The sequence below is a fragment of the Apodemus sylvaticus genome, chromosome 13, assembly GCF_947179515.1.
Source record: "Apodemus sylvaticus chromosome 13, mApoSyl1.1, whole genome shotgun sequence".
NCBI lineage: Eukaryota > Metazoa > Chordata > Mammalia > Rodentia > Muridae > Apodemus > Apodemus sylvaticus.
The window spans coordinates 91760269-91782147 of record NC_067484.1 but is presented as its reverse complement, the minus strand read 5'-3'; the positions used below and the strand labels follow the sequence as shown (position 1 = coordinate 91782147).

General features: G+C 43.7%; 1 protein-coding gene across 3 annotated transcripts in view; it reads right to left on the bottom strand.

The window, feature by feature from the left end:
• Nucleotides 1-17381: 17381 nt before the first annotated feature.
• Znf521 (zinc finger protein 521) overlaps nt 17382-21879 on the bottom strand; it is a 287886-nt gene continuing 283388 nt past the window's right edge. For all 3 annotated transcript variants that reach the window (XM_052155602.1, XM_052155600.1, XM_052155601.1), the window contains one exon: nt 17382-18190. In XM_052155602.1, the coding sequence (XP_052011562.1) occupies nt 18161-18190 (30 nt within the window). In that variant the 3' untranslated portion in view covers nt 17382-18160. The remainder of the gene's footprint in view (nt 18191-21879) is intronic.

Here is a 21879-nt window from a genome sequence, read left to right as displayed (position 1 = left end):
AGAGTACAAAGTACATGGATGGCACATTCCACAATCAATGGAGACAGGAAGCACCAGGCCTGGTAAAGGGCCATTTAGAGCAATGACCCTGCTGCCCCGTCCCTCCAAAATTCATTGTGTCTACGTGTTTCACAATAGTCATTAGAGACACGAAGGAAGTGTTGATAAGCTTCACGATTCATTCAAGGGCCAAGGTTAATTTTTATTTATTCCCAGGTCATCACAAACAGAGGCAGATGGTGGTGGCATTTCCTCCTTGCCGGGAGCTCAGATACGATCTGGATGGTGTTCAGCAGCCTTTGTGTCCCGTGCCTCGCAGCACGGCAGCTTCCTGGACGGAGCCCCAGCCACCCAAGCTGCAGACTGATTTTATTGAACCATGATAACTTGTGGTAAGTAATTGAGGTCACTCAGACCTGGCTGGAGGAGAGCCAACCTTGCTGAGGAGAAAGGCTGACATCGTTTATCCTTCAGCAGCGATGCCTTGAGAGGATTTATTTTTGGTGACCCATTTAGGAGGTAGCATACAAAGCCATGGTGATCCCTTTATTGAGAAAGTCACTTTCTCTGAATTGTACCTAGTCTCGGGTAACTTTGGGATGGTTCAAAACAATGGATTGTGGAGTGCATTTACAAGAACGGGCACACTGGGCCACGCCCACGGTTAATCTCCTTGGTTTTCTGCTACTCAAATAAGTAGAATGTGTATTCCAGTTCCAGAACTTGCAGGTGAAAAAAAGAAATCATACTTTATGCTAATGAAGAAAAATAAAAACCAAATAGTATCAGCTTTGTTTTTGGTTGGCTGAACCTGTTCACTGCATAAGTTTCCTAGTCACTCTAAAACCAAAGCACAGCCTCCATCTGGCTTCCCCTAATTGGTCATGCGAAACTGGTTGGAACACAGAACACAACCTCAGCCCAGTGTAGGGAGTCTGGAATCGATCTAGGCTGGAGGGGACAGAGCACAAAGCACCATGAGAGGGTTAAATGCACTTTCTAGGATGGACTCTGGCCCAGTTAACCAGGTCCAATAAGTGCTACCTTCTCCCCATCTCAAAAACAGCACTCCAGTCACACAAGAAGAAAGAGCACAAAATGCAGATTAGTTCATGTTGCTTCCCCACAGACATCTGACATTGGGTAATTTCTAGAAGAACATAACGTTCCTTCTTAGGATTCTGGGGCAAGAGGGTCCAAGGTCCACAGACTAGCATTTAGTGAGTGATCGCTTGCCCAGTGGATAAAGAAAGATGGATAAGGGAGTAGGGCAAGGAAAGGAAGGAAAGAAAAAACAACAATGAAGACCAAATTCTTTTATATAGAACCCACTCCTAAGATAACCCTATAGTGAGGCATTAATCCATGCACAATAGTCTTTCCTCTTCCCAGCCATCAAGACATCTCCCTGCTGCTATCTCATCTTCAGTGCCACTGTTACAACGCCCATCTTCAGGACCATTGTAACAAACATTTTCAGGACCACTGTTGTAATGCCCATCTTCAGGACCATTGTTGCAATGTCCATCTTCAGGACCACTGTTGTAATGCCCATCTTCAGGATCATTGTAAGACCCATTTTCAGGACCACTGCTGTAACATCCATCTTCAGGACCACTGTTGTAATGTCCATCCTCAGGACCACTGCTGTAACATGTCTTCAGGACCACTGTTGTAATGTCCATCCTCAGGACCACTGCTGTAACATCAGTCTTCAGGAACACTGTTGTAATGTCCATCCTCAGGACCACTGTTGTAATGCCCATCCTCAGGACCACTGCTGTAACATCTGTCTTCGGTGCCTCTGCCATCATGCCATCTTCTGTACTTGAACCAGTGCTCTGACTGCAGCTATCTTTTCCTCTACATCTATTGTCATCTCAGGCATCAGAGTCTATATTTACAAAACGCAGAGGCATGAAGAAGGGATACAGGAGAACTTATCCTGCAACATTATTTACTCCTTCTATTCTTGTAGTGAATCAACTTTGCTAGTCTTGGGTAAGTCCCTACCTAGAAGATAAATAGGAAATGGTGGAACAATGTGGTCCCTGGGTACAGTGGAAGTGATAGTGTGACTATGCTCTAACTGTGGGTATTCAGAATTTAGTCATTTCTTAGCTTTATTCAGATGTAAAAAATTTGGCTCATGTCCCCTGAGTAGTGATATTTTGCTAACTCCATTAATTAGAAAGATTTTCTAATAATGTTTCAGGGTTCCCAGGGTTGGAGCAAAGAAAGTTAGATTAAGGTCTTGAGACTTGTGGGGCAAGTGTATGTTCCAAAGCAACTGGCAGAGACTATGTCAGGTACGGTCACAGTGGGGGCTAGCAAGCCCCTGTTGTGCTCTTCTTGTCTCTGAGCATCATCCTGAGAGGCAGACTGGTCCTGTATGTAGGCTCTAGAGCAGTATTAACTTCAGGCAGATCAGCCTGGGCTTGGATAGGGAAGAGCGTCCTATTGACCTGTTGCTCATGAACCCCAATTCTCCTAGAATCAGATAGTTTTCTTTTTTTCTCTCAATCCTTATTCACACTTTACTGACATACCACATTTAAGGTACTTAAGATTTGGTTGAAATCATACTCAATAAAACAAAAGAGACTGAAGTAATGTTAAAAAGAAACAACATGTATATGTGTGTATATATGTACATGCATATACCTTGCGTGCACTTGTGCAGATACATGTATTATTGATATCAGATATCTTTGCTCATTCCCTATCTTGTTTTTGGAGACAGGGTCTCTCATTGAATCTATGCTCACCAGTTCTGCATGACTGGCTAGACAGCGAAGCCTAAAGGGCCCCACTTGTCTGCCTCCCTCCTGGGCTTTCAGAGCCATGCCACTGTGCTAGATATTTTATATGGGTGTTGGAAATGTCAACTCAGCCCCATGTTTGTGTGTCAAACCTTTCCCAACTGAGCCATTTTCTTAGTTTTATAAGAAATGTTTATACTTACTGTTATCATAATCAAGAGTACAACATTCTACAGAGGACTACTGTCTGTGGAGGGTACAGAGTTGGCCACAGGCAGAAGGATGAGGAGAAAATGTAAACCAAAACTTTATTTTGATTTGAGGACTGGTTTGAATAGTTTCAGTGGGCTTCTAGTTTAGGGAATCCTAGACTTATTTGGCACTATACAGTATTAGGGCGATTAGAGAAAGTAGAACATGGCCCAGAATGCATAGACTCTTAGAGTCCAACAGAGGAGATGGTGGATGCAGGCTCCCAGCTGATCCTAAGGCGAAAGGTGCTCCTAGGAGGGCCATCCTTGGGAATTTTGGGTAGCCCCAGGAGGAGCAGTTCCTCCTGAAGTAGGCCTCACATGCTAAAGGTTTGTTTGACATAGGCCACTTTGATGGTTCTGAAATGAAGGAATGAACTGGGTAATATTTTAACAATCCCAACCAAAACGATAGAAGTTAATCTTAATTAGTACACAGAAGCTCCTTCTGCCTGGGTTTCACTACTTTAGGAAGCCTACTGACCTTTAGTGATCTCTCTCCCTCTCCTCAAACATAGGAGGTCTTCCCCAGACTTTAGATTCACATGGCTATCTCCTCTGGACTCACATAGCACCTTCTCAATTATCTGAAGAATTGTTCTGTTTCTCTGTCTCCTGACTCATCAGCCACCATACTTATTGAATAAAATAACCATCTTACATCTCAGTTTTTGCAAAGCTAGTGTGGCCCATGGCATCTGCTACAAAATTTGATGAAAAATATTAAGTCTTAATAGCTCTTTGAACTTTTGGTTGCTCCCAGGTTGAAGGAACTTTCAGGAATATTGTGTTCATGAATAATAATGAACAATTATTGGGCTCCAATTGGAGGTATCACATTCTTATTCATAATCACTTTCGTCTTCATAATGGTCATCATGCGATCGTGACCTTTTTCTAACTTAGAGACACACTTAAACCTTGGTCCTTGCCCAAAGAGCACACTGCAGATAAGCAGATGGGGCCCCAGGACCCTCCACATTGCTTCCCAGGAGCGTTACACTAACAGTCAACTCCCCCACTTAACGTCTCTCAGAAATGACTTTGCTCTGAACCTCCTTTCTCATATAAAAAGTCCCCCAAAGATTTGTCTCTATCAGCTCCATCAATGGAAGGAATTCTACTTATGTGCACTTAAGAACAACCAAGTGAATTGTGAGGTGGGACCATTATCTCTACACTCTCATTGATAACTAAAGCATATGGCTGCGTAAACTACGGTGTTCCCTTCAGCTCATTGCATTCATTACTTTCTGTCAGTTAGAATTCACCTGATGCAAAGTTAGCAGCAAGTATGAATTGCATATTTCATATTTTACTTAGCAAGAGTCCACCCTGAGTCAACCCCCACAATACACACAGAATGACAGTTGTAGAGGTCTTATTTGGTTCTTCTCAAGAGAATGCCAAGTAGGATGTTTATTAATCAATATTGATAGTCTAAAATAGGGCTACTATGAATATAGCGGAGCATGTGTCCTTGTTACATTCTGGGGAATCCTCTGGGTATATGCTCAGGAGTGGTATAGCAGGGTCCTCCAGTAGTATCATGCCCAGTTTTCTGAGGAACCGCCAGACTGATTTCCAGAGTGGTTGTACCATCTTACAGCCACACCAGCAGTGGAGGAGTGTTCATCTTTCTCCACATCCTCACCAGCACCTGTTTTCTCCTGAGTTTTTGATCTTAGTCATTCTGACTGGTGTGAGGTGAAATCTCAGGGTTGTTTTGGTTTGCATTTCCCTGATGACTAAGGATGTTGAACATTTCTTTAAGTGCTTCTCAGCCATTCGATATTCCTCAAGTGAAAATTCTTTTTTTAGCTCTGTACCCATTTTTTAGTAGAGTTATTTGGCTCTCTGGAGTCTACCGTCTTGAGTTCTTTGTATATCTTGGATATTAGCCCTCTGTCAGATGTAGGGTTGGTGAAGATCAATAGCCAGAAGCTGGAAAGAACCCAGATGTCCCTCAGCGGAGGAAAGGATACAGAAAATGTGGTACATTTACACTATGGAATACTACTCACCAATTAAAAACAATGAATTCATGAAATTCTTAAGCAAGTGGGTGGAACTGGAGAATGTCATCCTGAGTGAGGCGACCCAATCACAAAAGAACACACATGGTATGCACTCACTGATAAGCGGATATTAGCCCAGAAGCTCCGAATACCCAAGAAACAATTCATAATATCAAATGATGCCCAAGAAGAAGGAAGGAGAGGCCCTGGTCCTGGAAAGGCTCAATGCAGCAGTGTAGGGGAATACCAGGACAGGGAAACGGGAAGGGGTGATTGGGAGACAGGGGGAGGGAAGAGGGCTTATGGGACTTTCAGGGAGGGGGAATCAGGAAAAGGGATATAATTTGAAATGTAAATAAAGAATATATTGAATAAAAAAAATGGACCCAGTTCAGACAACTAACTGACTAAATAAATAAATACTGATAGTCGATGTATAAAGAAACAATTCTACTTGTTCCTTTTAGATTATTTTTAATTCACATTTATTAGTGTGGTGGTAATCTCTCTTCCTCCCTCCCTCCCCCTCTCTCTTTTCTCTCTCCTCCCTCTCTCCTCTCTCTCTCTCTCTCTCTCTCTCTCTCTCTCTCTCTGTGTGTGTTTACATACACACAGTACTTGAGTGGAAGTCAGAGGAAATATACATGGGTCTTTTCTTCCATTCTACCATATAGGGTCTGGGGGATTGAACTCAGGTCCTCAGGCTTGGCGGCAAACCCCTCTGTCTACCGAGTCATCTCATTAAGTTTTAAGTGATAAATAAAATACATGGCTCATAAAAACAAATTGTTCTAATTTTTCCATCATATGATCTTTGACTCTGAGTCATAATTCCTCTTCCCTTCAAGAACCTGACAAAGTTGTTTTACCATTTTGATATCAGGTAACAGTTGTGTGGATTTAGGGAGATGCACATGCAGTGTGTACAAGTTTGTACACAATTTTTATTATTTGTCCACTTAGCAACAGAATGTCTCAAAGTTCCATGAGATTATGCAGTTCCAAGTTCATTAGGCAGAAGTTCCTTTGTGAAGCCTCTTGGGATAAAGTCTCCGGGGACAAACAGTGAAGTCAGAGAAAGCCACACTGTTACTGCAGTAATGCACACGGCATTGGCATTGGCAGAATGTGATTTTGCCAGACTGAAGACGACTGTGGAGATGGACAGGGTGGTGGGCAGGTGAGGTCGGCATCCATCTGACACCCAGGCAGTCAGCACTGCACATCCTCTCTAGGAGAGTGAGCCTTTTCTGCCTCTGGACTCCTTGCTCCAGACACCCCCTTCTCAGAACTGTCTTCCTGGAGTGCCTGTGGCTGTGGGGTTGAGTTACCATCCAATCTTGTATTCTCCAGCTCCCAGAGCTATATGTTTTCTCCATGCGTAAGACCAGAAATACCCTGGTGAAACTTTCCATGAAGAATCTAAGACTTCTTCCTGAACAATTAAAGAATTTTAATTTCATTTTATTAAGAATTTAAGTAAAATAACTTAATTAGTAATTTTATGTACAATTAAGAAATTGAGAATCTCCTGTATCAACAGTAGTGAGCAATGCACTGTGACTTGAAATTTCATAAAGGGTAAAAAAGTTTAGTTTTCACAACTCTCGATGACTCACACACCTCTCCACACCTTACTAAACCAAACCGTCACATCAGATTTTCTCATTTGATCCAGGGATAATCTCAGCACTCTGGAGGCTAAGCCAAGATGATCATCATGAAGTGTGCACAGCTGGTATGAACTACTGAGTGGGTTTAAAATCAGACTGTACTCCATACTAAAAAGGGCAACATTTTCTGTAGACGAAGAAGAGGACGAGGACGAGGACAAGGACGAGGACGAGGAGAACGAAGAAGAAGAAGAAGAAGAAGAAGAAGAAGAAGAAGAAGAAGAAGAAGAAGAAGAAGAAGAAGAAGAAGAAGAAGAAGAAGAAGAAGAAGAAGAAGAAGAAGAAACAACAAATAAAGAAGAAAGTGACAAATGGAATAAGAAAAATATTTGCTAGTTTCACATGGTAGCTGCCCAACTAGTGTTACTACCTACTCTGGCCCCTCTCTACAGTGTTGGGCCTGGTCTCATAGGCAGATTCTCTTCATTACCTTATCCTTGGCCCATGTAGCTATTAAAGCATTTCCAGAAAGCAGTGTCCTCCAGTCTTTCTTGAGGACAATCCTTACAGCAATTGAGAGTTGGAGCTGAACGTGGGGAAGTGTTTAGAGCACTGGCGTAGAACATTGTGAGAGGTGAGGAACCTAGGACAGGGGTCATCTTTTACCCACTCATGCATTCCCTGGCTGCAGAAGATGGAGGAAAAAGTCAGATCACAGTCTGATCCGTAGAAGATGCTCAAAATTCAGTACCTCCATTTCTCAGCCCTGTCATGAGTAACACAGCCTTCACTCCCCACTACTCTAATCAGAAGAAAGAAATCAACTTAGGTCAGACAAAAAGAAGACCTGTGGTCAGAGAATGCTCTTTGAACTTGGACTGATGTATACAGAAAGCTCTGGGTGTGTCTTGTCTTGAAGTGACACCCACCTCTTCTTTCTTGAGTTAACTGGCATGATGATTCTCAGCGGAATCCTTACAGCTCCCTCTGGGAGGCTGGAATGCCTTCTGTAATTTAGTTAAACAGCTTATCCAGCACTAAGAAACTCATTGCTCATGGAAGGAAAACATCCTTGCGGGTGATTCTGGCCACCTCCTGATGTTCATCTGGGGATCCTTGTGGTTACATGTTTGTCTCTGGTACCCAGAATACAGAGAAGGGACAATTAATACACACACTTTCCTGCCATTTGCTGCCATTCTGCTTACTGTTCTTTCTATTTACATAACCAGAGCCTCAATACCCTAACATGTTTTGCAAGCTGTCGCGACATGTGAAGCAAGTGATCTGCTCTATTTTGCTTGCTAACATATTTTTGACATATTTTAGCTTTTGATGGTAAGATTGCGTCTTTGCCTGCTACCATCTGTCTCAACTCAATGGAACTCCAGAGCTTATGAAAACAGTGGGGTGTAGTATTTCTTACACACTTGAACTCTACCAGCAACATGCTATTTTGAGTCTTAACCAATATGTCATGCTTTCACACACAAAGCCTGAAATGTTTGATAGCTTCTAAGGTCTGCCAGGGAGGGGCGTTATCTTCACATCCAATTTGTACAAGATGAGAAATATACTGGCAGGGAGAAGTACGTATCTAGCTTCTAAACTGAGGTGTCCTTTTACGTGGTTTACTTTCCCTTGGCTCTGATTATCTGTTTATCAGTGTGATTAAGATCTTCTATGGCAATGCATCTTGCTTTTGGTCTCTGCAGCGTCCTATCAGCCGGCATTTGTGAGGTCTAGATTCTAAATGTGAAATAGTCAATGTGCCAACATTTGGGCAATAAGATTTTTTTTTTGTGGTGTCCCTTTCTTGTTTCCATCTTTGGGGAAATTACTGCAGATTTGACCCAAAAGATTAGCTTGGACCATGTCTCCACTGACAGCAGCCCAAGGATCAGGTAACACGAAGAGAAACGTGACATTGTATTCAAACAATGTGTCGAGGGAAAGGCCAAAAAAATGCATGGCCGTAACATGCATTTATTCAACACCAAGCTTAAATGAATTTATTATGCTCCTGGATTATACCCCATAGGCCAAGAAGCTGTCAACTATTGACATTTTCTTTTCTCTCCATGTTCTGAGTTGAGTGTAAATATATTTGTCATGGGAATATACTGTGTGCTGTTCACCATACTCTCATTTCATCAGAAGGAAAGCTCTTATTATCTGCAATCACAGCCAACATCTTTGTTGCTTTGAGAAAGGAATGGGCTAACAACGCCTGGATTTACATAAGTATCCAGCACTTCTGCAGACTTGGTTTTGAATGTTGTTTTAATCTCTGTGCTGAATATTGAATCTGGGCAGCCTGATCCTGTCTACCACAAGATCCCATTGGTGGTAGAAGAAACAGTGTTCTGTCTGCTGTGGACCACGATATTTTCAGTCCTACAGCCAGCTGCTGATCATGGAGGGGGTCATTGCAGAATTTTGGTACTAAACTTGCTAGATGAAATCATTGGTGTCTAGTGGACCAAAGAGGAAGGCATTTTGAATATGCTGCTCTATGGTATTAAGGCTAATTATCTGTGCTGACTCAGATGGCTTCTTCACTTTCAGGAGATCAAGGGCAACTAGTAGACCCAGAGAAAAGGCAGAGACTAAATTTCCAGGGCACTGTCCATAGGATCCCTGACTTAACATGTGTTGACTTAATGATTTTTAACTTGAGGTTGAAAATGAAATGATATAAAAAATGATCTTTAATCTTCTCTGTAACTATTAGAATATGCTCTGATTCATGTCATGGTGTAGGACAGAGGACCTAGTCAGGGATATGTGATCATTAGGGTAAAAACACACCTATGTTTTTATATATGATCAACCATCAGCACAAGACACAGCACAGGACTCAAACCCTGACCTTCGTACTTGGCAGAGGATGGAGAAGTACTTCTCTGTCATTTGGACCTGGACTGGAGAGGCACCATAGCCTTTGTATGTTGAACTTGAGTGAACCTAGGATGATAAGCTAAAATATGAACTCATTGATGTTTTATTGCACTCCTGTGAGGTGGAAACCCCAAAAGTGGGTGAAGACACAGAGAGCGTTGAGATGCGGTTGAGTTGGCAGAGTGCCTAACCAGTGTGCACAGGTTCCAATTTTGATCTTCAGTGCTGTACAGACAAGTCATGGTGGCACACTCAGGAGGGGGACGCTTAGAAGCTTAAGGTCTTCCTCAATTATATATCATGTTTCTGGGGTCTGGGGTCTGTGAGATCCTATTGATCCAAACCAAGCAATCACACAAACAAACAGTGAGAGGAGGGAGGACCGCACAGAGAGATCTCTTGTATCCTTTAAAGAAAAACAGTTCAGATAGGAAGAAAAATAACTTGATTTTTAGTTTCCAAGGCAGCTTAGCAGGAACTTTATGGAGGAAGAGAAGGTTAATCTGGGGCCCTAAAACAGGACAGAACTGAGGTAAGAGGGGAGGGTGAAGAAACAATGAGAGCAGATATGTGGGAATAGTGAAAAGCAGGTTGAGGCTGGGTGAACTTCCAGGCTGGGAACATTGAGCAGGGCAAGCATGGTGTATTGAAAGAGGAATGTCCCTCACAGTCCAGGCATCTGAGCACTTGGTTCCTGGCTGCTGTTCCTGTCTGGGGAACGGAAGGGTAGGTGCAGACTTGTTGAAGGAAGGCTATCACTGCAGGGTGAACTTGGAGAGTTCACAGCTTAGCCTCACTTTCGTTTGCTTCGTCTGCTTTCTGCTTGTGGTTGGAGATGCACCCTCTGTTACCTGTTCTGGCTGCCTTTGGCCATGCCCCCCTCCCACACTATTGTGGATTCTCTCTCTGGAACTGTAAGGGAGAATGAACTCGTTGCCTTGGCCATGATGTTTTATCACAGTGATAGGAAAGTAACTAAGCCAGCAATTAAGCTTTTCCTCCAGAAAGTCAAAGAAATATTCAACTTCTTGTGGTAAATAAAAATATTATTTAAGGTTCTCAAGGCAGGCAATTTGGTAAGGAGTGTATATTTAGGAAAGATTAGAAATGAGCGACACAGAGGAGTGTGGGTGGCTTGAAGATCAGTGAAGAAAGGCAGTGACTCCAGAACTGGCCTGAAGCGAGTCTGGAGTAAAAACATCTATTATGTTTCAAGTATTTCTAGCCCTTGATAAAATACTAGAAAAAAATGCTATGGTATCTTGCAAGTTTACCTACCTATCCCTCAAACTAAAGATGGGAGAAGTCAGAGGAGAAGGGATTTGGTATACATGACTAGCAAGTAGAAAACTTTCAATTGGATCTTTTTCTTTCATTATATTACATCAGGAACCTTAGGTACTTCCTGAATGAGAAAACGATGTAAGATACATTTATGTGAATTAAATGATGGCCACATATAGGCTGGAATAGAGCAAGGCTAGAAGCCAGGAAGTGAAGAGTTAATGTATGTGAAAGACCTGGAAAAAGAGTGTTTTCAAGCCAGAATCCCAGAGCCAGGCAGGAGGATGAGGGCAGAAGTATCAACTAATAAACAAAATGACCAAGAATGCCTGGTTGCTGGGGCCATCACAAGTGGAAACACACTCTCAGTAAAAGGATATTGATGAACTAAAGAACATCAGACTGCAGGAGGGGCAGCAGTCAGGAAGGGAGGAAGTGGAGACAGACCACAACCTGAGAAATTTGGAAGAAAATCAAGTGGAAAAAAAAGTTCTGAAAGGATATGGGGATGGATGTGTGTGTGTGTGTGTGTGTGTGTATACATATACATATATATGTGTGTGTATATATATGTGTTTGTGTATATATATATATGTGTATATATATTGTGTGTGTTGTGTAAATGTGCATACATTTAAATACACAAATACATAATGAAAGCTGAAGATAAGAGAAAGATACTCAGACAGAGGAAGAGTGACCTAGATGAAGAGGCCTTTTATACACTGAAGGGACGAAGGTAGGAGGGGTAGATTAGAACTGTCCAACTGCCCAACAGGAGTCTGTGTGGGCACAATGGAGTTATGGATGTCATTTTGATACTTGAGCAATTGAAGTGTCCCTCCAGTGAGAGCAAAGAACTTAATTTTAGAGTTCCATTTAAGCTAATTAAAGTAGTCATGGTGTTTATCTTTTTCTAAAGTTTCTATCTGTGCATGTGTGCATATATGTGCATATGTGCATATACACACATATGTGCATGTGTACAGGATCCCAGGGTCACTCTCAGAATCCTCAGGTGCCACCCACCTTGCTTTTTTGAGAAAGGATCCCTCCCTGGCCTTGAACTCACCGATTCGGCTAGCTGGCTAGAGATCAGTAGGGATTTCTCATTTCCACTTCTGTAGCTTTGGGATTACCAGTGTGTGCATGGCCATGTGACTCCTTTACTTTGTTTCTGGGGATCAAATTCTAGTCATGCATGTGCCTTACCAAATGCACCATCCCATCATCATTCCATGACGCTTAAATAAACTAGAAGGCTCCCACCTCTAACAGGATGTAACAGATGCGACTCTTAGAAAATCAAAAGTTTGGCCTTCTGCGGGAGGGAATGCTATTCTTCTGATTCAGGCAAGGACTGCAGAGTCAGCTCATTGGCAGGGGCAGGATGACAAGCTAGGGGCTCTGCTATGTGACCTTGACTTCCATTGGTTGCTCCCTCTAGCGAGTCCCACTATTAGAACATTAGTTGTGGAGAGCTTACCTGAGTTATGATGCATCTGACCATTCTCATTCCCAGTGTAGATGGTGTGGTCTGGATTGCACTGTCTGCAGGTGCCAGATGAAGTGAAGAACTGGCAGCTCTCAGGGGCAATGTGCATACTCACCCTCAGCCTGCGATGGCTCCTGATTAAAGTGCTCCTAGATCACAGAACTTAGATGCAGGGGTGTCTCTGGTAGATCTCTCAAGATGAAAACTATTTTCCACAGGTTTCTCTGATTCCTAAGTGAGGAGATATTTTCTACTCATTTCTGAGCCTCACATTCTGCTTGGATCTGCAAATTTCAGAACCAAGATAAGGCTTCTGAGAGATTTCACATAAACTTACTAGAAGTTTTCTTGATGTATTTCCCATCCAGAGGAATGAGTATATACACTGTTCTGTACAACACAGGTGAACTAAAGACACATCAGTATTCATGGGTACCCAGAGGTGGCTTGCCCACCTTTCACTGGTGTGGCTTTTCCGAGATGGTGGCATGCGTTGCTCGGGTGGTTTTTCATAGTTTCCACAGCTGGGAATTCAAGATGCTATACTTAGGCAGAAGTCCATGAAGGAATTAATTGATACGAGCCAGAAGTTGATTGCCATTTAAGTATTCAGCCTCCATCATTGCCAAGTTTCTCTCTTTGCAGAAAGAACTGAGCTTGCCTGCAAACTGGCTCATTCAGGATGTGAGCGCAAGATGGAATGCAACCTTTAATATGCTGCAACACCTGCTTGGAAATAAAGGGGCTCTGTGCTTTTCCCCCTAAGGAGTTGACAGCTGACTTCATTACAGAGGAATCTGGAGCGGTGGTCCAGGCTACTCCTGCCTCTGAGGCTCTCACCCAGAAATGCGGTGCTTACCAGAGCTGTGCTTTGGCCACTGCCAGAGACTCCTGCTGGCTCCTTTTTATCTAGACTCATCCCTCTTCCTTGAGTTCTTGTTTTTAGTGCCTGTAGTGGGAACTTCCTCCTGGCGAGGGAGGAGGTAAGAGGCTTTGGGCTGCTTGTGCTAAATGGAGGAGGGTTTGCAGGTGTTCTGTAATGGGATCTGGATTTCTAAACTTCCCTTCTCAAGGGTTCTGCTACGCTGTGCCCAACAGCCATAAACAGACACAACGTCAAGGCTGTCACACTCTGTGGAGTAGAAGTTGAGGGTTCCCTGGATTCCTTAGTCCAGTTCTGAAACAGGCTCAGGACTGCTCTGAGAAGGCAGGCTTAGAGATTGTGACGTGACAGTCCATCTGGGCTGACACACCCATTATATTTATCAGGAATCAAGGTAGAACTTTGACCCTATCACCCATTTGTATGATTTCCAAAGATTCACAAATGGGCCTCCAATTATTTGACTTGCACCAGACAATCTTAACTTCTGTTATCATTTACCATTTGAAGTCTCCCTGTCGAGGGCTGGAAGCAGGTTAGACACAACACGCATCTAGTTAACTACTGCTCACACTTACGCGTGACGAGGATGAAGGTCACACGGCAACTTCAAATTTGCATATAAAAACTACAAACCCAGCATCATACGGAATGTTAACATGTACAACTCATATTACTGTCTAAAGAGAGGAGGAGTAAGACTTAGGAAAAAGGCTAATAATTCCAGAGGGCGAAGCTAGCAACCTGGCCTGCAGTGTATATCATATTGTCAACATGTGGGGGTTAATATAATTTGAATTATAAGAAGCAGAACGGATTGCCAATATTTGGAAACTAGAACATGGCACATAACCACCACGGCTGCTGGTGACTCTGGAGACATGAACAATCTGGTACCAGGAGTTCCATCTCCCTGAGTTGGACAGGACTTCCCAGGCTGTCAGTGATCTCAGGGGACAAGATCTCACTGGCCAAATTAGTAAACTCTGGACCAATATAAGAATGATGGACTCCTGAGTCAGTCCTTCCCTAGCTGCTACAGTACTTGAGGGTTAAAATAATTGTTAAGATGCTCAGTTGTGAAAGGTGACACCAAGTGAAGGGCACGTGTGCCCCATTCCTCACGTCTACTCCTAGCATAAGTTGTCCAAGTTCTAGTCCTGAGGTCAGCTCACTCTCCTGAGGTTCTATGCTTGGAAGTTGTTCTCACACTTGACTCCTGGAGTCACCGTGGATGCCTCTGATGCCCAGCTTGAATTTCAGGGACGGGACTCCAACAGTAGACTTGTTGACACGTCCCTTGTGGTTCCAAAGTTAAAGCAGGTAGAGACCCCAGGGGTGGGGGAGCAGAAACCACAGGGCCTTCTCCATTAGAGCAGCTTCATAACCTAGCAATGACTGACGCTGGGGCAGGTCATGCTTTGTCCTGTACCCGTCTTGTGTACTTGAGGACAAGTATGCACATCCTGGTTTCTCACAGCAGCAGCTCTCTTCCACACAAACCCCATTGCCTTCTGTCACAGAATTAGGGTGACACACAGGGCCATTATATTGGCCCCCTACCCAGATCTAAAGCCTTTGAGAAATCTCTTTTAGAATTAAGTACTAGGAAAACGTTTTCTCTTGAGAAACAATGCATTCCTTTTATTCAGGTTATTTTCCCCCTTTGGTGCCAGGAAGCTCCAGGTCATTGCTGAAATGGCCTCAGAAGCAAAACGGAAGCATAAACCAGGCACGACTTCATCCGTACTCTCCCCTCAGCTTTCCTATAACGCTAGCTGTCATGGCTGGAGTGTGAAATGTCACCCATAGATTCCTGGGGACCATAGACGCTTGGTCCCCAGCGGATGGTACTGCTTTGGGAGGTTGGATGTCATTGGAGGCAGGTTCTTGGATGCATAGTAGCCATGGCTACTTCTAGTCTCGTTCTGTTTCCTGGTCAGCCAGGAAGTGTACAGCTCCACGCTGCTATTCACCCCATCCATGGCAATAGCCTGTCTAAACACAGGAGACCAAATGGACACAAAGCAAGCTCTTTCTGAAACCAAGAGCTCAAATCCATTTTTTTTTGCTTAGGTCTTTATATCGGCCATTTGATCATAGCTATATAAAAGTAACGCACACACCGGTACTCTTATTAATCTTCATGTTGTATTCCAGCCTCATGGAATAAGGAAGAATAGAAAGGAGATAACTTATCAACGCTGGCTGGAAGTGATTGTCTGAGCACTGTTTAGTATTTATCATCCAAAGGAGGCTGGCTGATTACAAGGAAGAAGGGTCTACCAGATAGAAGGTGCACTATACCTTTTGTGCCAATTAATGTGGCATAAACCACACTGGTCCACATGACCACATGTGGCCAACATGTCTGACTTCCCAACTGTGTCTCAGGGGAGACTGAGGCATGTCTGTGATGAGGCAGCCACATGGCCAGCCCTTCTCTCTTGCTTCCTGAGAATTCCACCCTGGTGTTTGCCACAAACCTGAGAGGTCTCTAAAGGCAATGATATTAAGGGCAACTTAGGATCTAATCCAGGGATAATACATCACCTGCTTCCCATAAACCAACAGCTTCCCTTTATAAATATATAACCCTCTCGTTAATAACAAAAAAATGTAAAGCTTTTTAAAAAATCACTATTAAGGGTGGCTATTTCATCATAAGTGCAAAATCCTAAAGAGGCTAGAGATCTTAGTTTTTTAAAAAATATAGCTGAGTATTTTAATTATGGATGCACTTGCATATTCTAAGCATACTTCATTATTTATGTAGCCAGTGAAAAGCTTTTTAATTAAATAGCATGGTGGCAATCCATTGTGAAAGGTATAGGTGTAGGTTTTCCTTGAATTAAAAAGCTAAACACACACTCACAGGAAACATCATAGCAGATGTGCATGCCTTAATCACTACAAAATACTTGTTCATAAATGATATTAAAATTTGACAAAAGATTTTTAAGAATTTTTATTGAAAACAACAAGTAATATTACGTGCTTGGTTATTCACACTTTGTTCATTCCATGACTTGTAAATGAGGTAGGGCAGTGGTTCTCCAAGTGTGGTCTGCAACCAGCGTTACCCAGAAATCCTTAAGGAAGTCCAGGCTTGAGCCTGACTGAATCGAAGGCTCCCAGGGTCATGTCCAGCACACCAGAATGTAATAAGCAAGTCCTGTCAGGGAATGTCAAGGAGGCTAAAAGTTTTAGAAGCATGGAGCCGTAGCCCTGCCTTGCGGTGCTGGAGACGTACATGGCTTTCACAGGCTGGTCCAATGGTGACAAGGGATCACACATCCATCAGTCCAGGTAGCATTTTTCTTACCTCAAAGTTCTGCGGCAATTATTGCTATTTGCTTGAGATCTTCAGAGTTTAAAAGAAGCCAAGGGACTCAGAGTGTGGTAACCATTTTAAGCACGATGCCGTGAATGCTCTCCGTGAGTTTATATTTACACTACTCAGACTAATGATGTCTATCAAGGTCCCGGGCACATATTGTTAGCCTTCTTTTCTTTAAAAAAAAAATTGCACAAAAAGCTCTGAAATCAGGGGCTTCTCTTGTTCAGTATTTTGTGGTAGGCTGTCGTAGGCATCTCATAGAGCCATCTCCTCCCTGTCGAAAGGCTGATGACCAAGTTCCATTACCTTCCATAGTCGGGTGATCCCAGGCCAGGAGATGAAGCCATTTGGAGAAGGCTCCACCAGGAGTTGGCAGCAGGAGCAGAGCTAACAGCCCTCTGACTCGAGGCTCCACACTTTGTCTTAGGAACAACGCTGCTTCTTAAGTACACATGAGCCAAACAGCCGCTCAAACTGCAGCCATCCACCACGAGTTCAGATTTGCACAGCAGGATGCGAATTGGGCTGCAAATTATGCAGAAAACAGCCCTCACATCCATCTGTGATGTCAGAATCCTCAAGTACAATATGACCTGGTAGATCTAAGACAGTTCAAGTAGACTGGGTCTGATTTCTTCCCGAGCTGCATGATGAATCTCCTCCCAGGTGCATTTGGCCTCATGTGCTAAGGTTAAACATGATTGAGGCTACGTCTGGGATGGCTTGGGAGCGGGTTTCATAGCCAAGGGTGCAAGCAATTAGATTTTCTTCTCTTGCTTTCTTTTTTAATGGTAAGGCTAACTAGAAAAGGAAAACACACAAATACACTCATAGTTGATGGTAAACTGAATTTATTTCCTCTTGGAAAACAATTCCAGTAATCTCCAGGTTCAGACTGCAGAGTAAACATTGAGAACAGTAACATACAGGTTAGTTCAACCGATTCAAGAATTTGGCTGTGTGAAATCATTAAGGAAACCCTTGAACACTCAAAGCTTCAAATGTAGCCAGGAAAAAAAAAAACTTTTGACAGTCTACATAACAACTATTGCATATATGGCGAGGCTACCTGTCACACTGCAAGGCTTACAAATATATATATGGGCCGTATCCAGATGTGGGGTTTTGTTCTGTGAGAATGTCTCTTCATAGTTCATGAGAATCTCCAGCAATAAAAAATAGTCTTGGGTTTTAACCACTGATATACCAAAAGAGAAATTCTAGGCTTAAGTGTACATAAAAGGAAGTCCAACCACAGTCACATGGTAACAGTTCATTTAAGTTCTGTCTTCCTTGAAAACATTTTCTCTTAAGCCATTTTGTTCACTTTGAAAATCTTGCCTGAATAGGGCCCAAGTCCACTTGTCTTTATAAGACCATTTTAGCATCGACAACATAATACATGTGCAACACTTTATATACAAGGAGTCTATCTGGTGCTCAAAAGTTCCAACACATGAACATCCAACAGTTTTGATAATACAAGTTGTATGATACAATACAATGCTTCTGAAGAATATACATTAACAATGGGAGTTTCGTGCAAAGAGTAAAACATGTTCCCTTTTTGTGCCACAAAAGTCCTTCTCCTCAAGAGGCCGTGCGTACATGAACTAACTGCTGTGCTGGGTCATCGTGTGATTCTGTGGAGAAAAAAGAGGGAGAAAGCTTCAGTGATAGTCTTGGCATTGGAGTGGGCCTAGACGGGGGATGCATTGGTTCTTTGCTGCACCAGGGAGGTTCAGATAAGGTGAACGGCCTGGGGTACAGAAAGGGTAGAGAACTCTGAAGCCGTACTCCTCTCCATGGAGGAGTTGGAAGAGGCAGGACCAGGAGGCTCTGTGAGGGGAGGGGTTGATAGCACCATAACTTTTCTCTACCTGCCATGCCCTCTCCAAATACCCTTCCACCCAGTACCACCTCTAACACAACCCATGCTTCAATGACCAGGGTAGCACCGCTAAATCAGATTCTTGACCTGTGTGTATCAGCCCCATTTTTTTGAAACCATGATTTGGCCTAATCTCTAATAGATGATAGTACGTGTTGATTGCCGGAGCGGAGCTCTACCCATCCTCACATGTGGCTATTGTAGAGCTACCTGGCTGATGGAGGGTAGCTCTGGAAGCACCTCAGGATTCTCATGAAGGAGGAGTGGGACCTGTGGTCATGCTGGGACTCTGCGGGAAATGCCAGCAGTCTGCCTTAGCGCCCTGCGCTGGGCCTGGTGTTGCTCCCAAGGCTGCATTAGAAAGTTTGGTATCCCGCTCCCCCCACCCCCACTCTAGCACATCCTTACTTTGATTAGATAACTTCTTTCCAAATTGTGAGGGGGGAGCTGGGACACCTATCCAGCAGATAGGGCTGGGGCGACCAAAGCGTGCAGGTCTTCTCCAGCCCCGCGCATGGTGCTAAAGATGGCCATTTCTACGGAGGGTGGCCTCGGGCCTCCAGGTGTTCACTGGAGACTGAGCCTTGGCTCTCCGAGCTTCCCCCAGGCAGTCTGCCCCTCGTCATCCACACTCCATTCCGTCCTTCTGATCAGAGCTCTGAAGCCTAGCTTGAAATGCAGCCTCTTCATGCTAACCCAACCTAAAACACATTTCCTTTTTCTCTGACTTCCAAAAGCCTCCCAGCCTCACGATGGATGGTAGTTTTGATGTGCCTTCATACGAACCTGTGGAGTGCTGCTGTCAGTACATGGCAGAGTGCACAGCACGTACTGCTCAGTAGAGAGGACCTGACCAACTGGACATGGGATGTGGGAAGAGACATAGTTTCTACCTTGAGCTCATCAAAGTTCTCATGATCCAAAGAAGAAAGTCCTATAGGCACATGGCAATTCAGTGATAGGACCAAAAATAATGGAAAGGAGCACAGAAATGCCACGGCTTTTCCCAGGCCCACCTCATCATCAGGGAAGGCAGCACCAGCAGCAGGGAGTGAGCTGATGTTTCCAGTGAGGCTGGAAACGTGATAGAGACCTCAGGAGGGCATGGAAGGCCGAAGCACAGGCCATGGTGAAGACAATGATGCAAGAATGTGTGTGTGTGTGTCCTGCACATGTGCATGTGTGCCTGTTCTGATTGACTAAGATCTTTAGAGAGTTTAGAAGCATGAATACTGAATGGAAACACAAATGAATGGTAGTTTAGGCATAAAATACAAGGAATTTTAAAACATCACTAAAAAGTTTGGAATTGGTCGTAAGCGCAGAAGAGGAGCTAAATGAGTATCTGAAGCAGAACACTTTGTGAGATCTTTGTGGCCTTTAGCATCCCTGAGGACAGATGGCTAGCCAGCCACTAGTTCAGAGGTTTAGGCTGTGCGACCAAAGCCCGGCGAGGGGAGGCTGATAGCGCCCTCCTGGGGCTGTCACACTATCCAGGTGACAGAGAGGGACAAAAGGCCTAGCTCTCTTCCCTGTTTCAGATTTAGCTTTGCAATGAAGGAGATGGACAGTGGGACTAGGTCCCTTCCCACCACAGTTACGGTGTGATGGACAGTCATGCCTGCGGGGACTCTGGTATTACCCACCCTGGGCGGGAGCCCAAACTGCAAAAAATAAATGAGTCAAGCCAGCTTTGTTTTATTGCGAGCTTATGTAAAACATCCTTGCTCCATTCTCTTCAAAGGGATGGCTTGCTCTCTAGTAGTCCTGGCCTCCAAGTGCATTTAAAAGTAAACTATTTTTATGCCACCTCTTTTGTCTGGGTATTGATTTTAAATATGTCTGGGAGGTGTTTCTCTGAAAACATATTAAAAATACTGGTGGGAGCAAAAAGCTTCCCTATTTTCTTAAAGATCCGCACAGCTATGATTACAGGTTTACACATATTAAAAAAAAGTTAAAACCCCCAACTATACTGCTTCATTTGTTATTTCAAAGTCAAAAGTGGTTTTGTAGAAAGGTCTGAACTAAAAACAAAACAAAAAGAAGCTACAACAGAATTATAAAATGAAAGAAATGAAAGCCAGGATAATAGATAGCTAAGTGCTAGGCTACTGATAGGTGATGTTTAGTGCTTTGTTTTTCTTCCAATTAATGTTTAAAAAAGAAATAACTCAACAGTCTTATCTTTATCATGTTATTCCTAAGTTTCGTAATGTGGTCCATACCCCCCCCAACACACACACACACACAACAGACAGGGGCACAGATCTAGTTTCTAACAATCACACTAAATACTTACACTTCTGAAAATATATATGTAGATATATTTTAATCACATTATTGCAGTATACCGAAGTAATTGAACTAAGAACTGCTCTGAAGGTTAAGAGAAACAACAGATAAAAAACAATTCCTGAAATGGGGCAGAGGCAGGTTGGGGGAAATGCAAGTTTATACCAAATAGAAATCCTTGGATGTGTCTCATCAGCAGAGGAGATGACAAAATGCTAGGGTCCTGTCAGGTGGAGACGCCTGAACACACGGAGAACCTTTACCCTCGCCATATTAAATCTGTCATGCTGCTGAGGCCAAGGGCCTGACCAAGGGGACTTAGGGCAGGGAGGTTCATTTTGGCTCGCACACTGTCTGTGGATACAGACCACCGCTGCTAGGAAGTCCCTGCAGCCAGGGTTTGAGGCGGCTCTTACACGGTACCCATAGTTAGGAGGCAGGAGGAGGTGAGTACTCGTGCTCACCCCTCTCTATCCCGCCTAGGATCCCCGCCCATGGAATGCTGCTGCCAGTCATTACTGTGGGTCTTTTCCCCTTAATTAACCTCTCTCCATAATGCCTCCTGAGCATGCACAGAAGCTAATCTAATCTAGATGATCCCCCCCTTACCCAGGTGTGCCCAGGCACTTGTCTCCTAGATGATTCTAGAACCTGTCCACTTGACATCAGTATTGACCATCACAGCCAACCGCCCCCCCTTTTTGGCTCCAGCCAATGAGGGTCTCCTCCAGTCCTGGCTGCCCACCACGGACAGCAATTCTCATGGAGGGAAGGAGGCACATCCCCAGAGGTCCATGGGAAATGGGCATATTTTTGCTGGAGTGAAGGAGAGGGATTCCAGATATTTCTGGTATGCTCAAGGGATTTCTTTTGGGGATCCATGGGATGTTTCTGCTTCCTACACTTGTACCCTGTCCCAGGTCCACTGAGAGTGGAAGGATGGATGGTGTGTCTGAGTCACGCATTCATTCGATTGTCTTGTAAGTGTGGATGAAAACGGACACAAAGTCAGTCTCCAGATGTGGCCTCAGATGTCTCTCTGGATGGGAAACACGTCTTCCTGTGCAAGTGATTTTCGTATTTTAAGAAATTCTAGACACTGTGTGCTGGGAAAGGCCTCCAAGAAGCAAGTGGAAAGACAAGGTG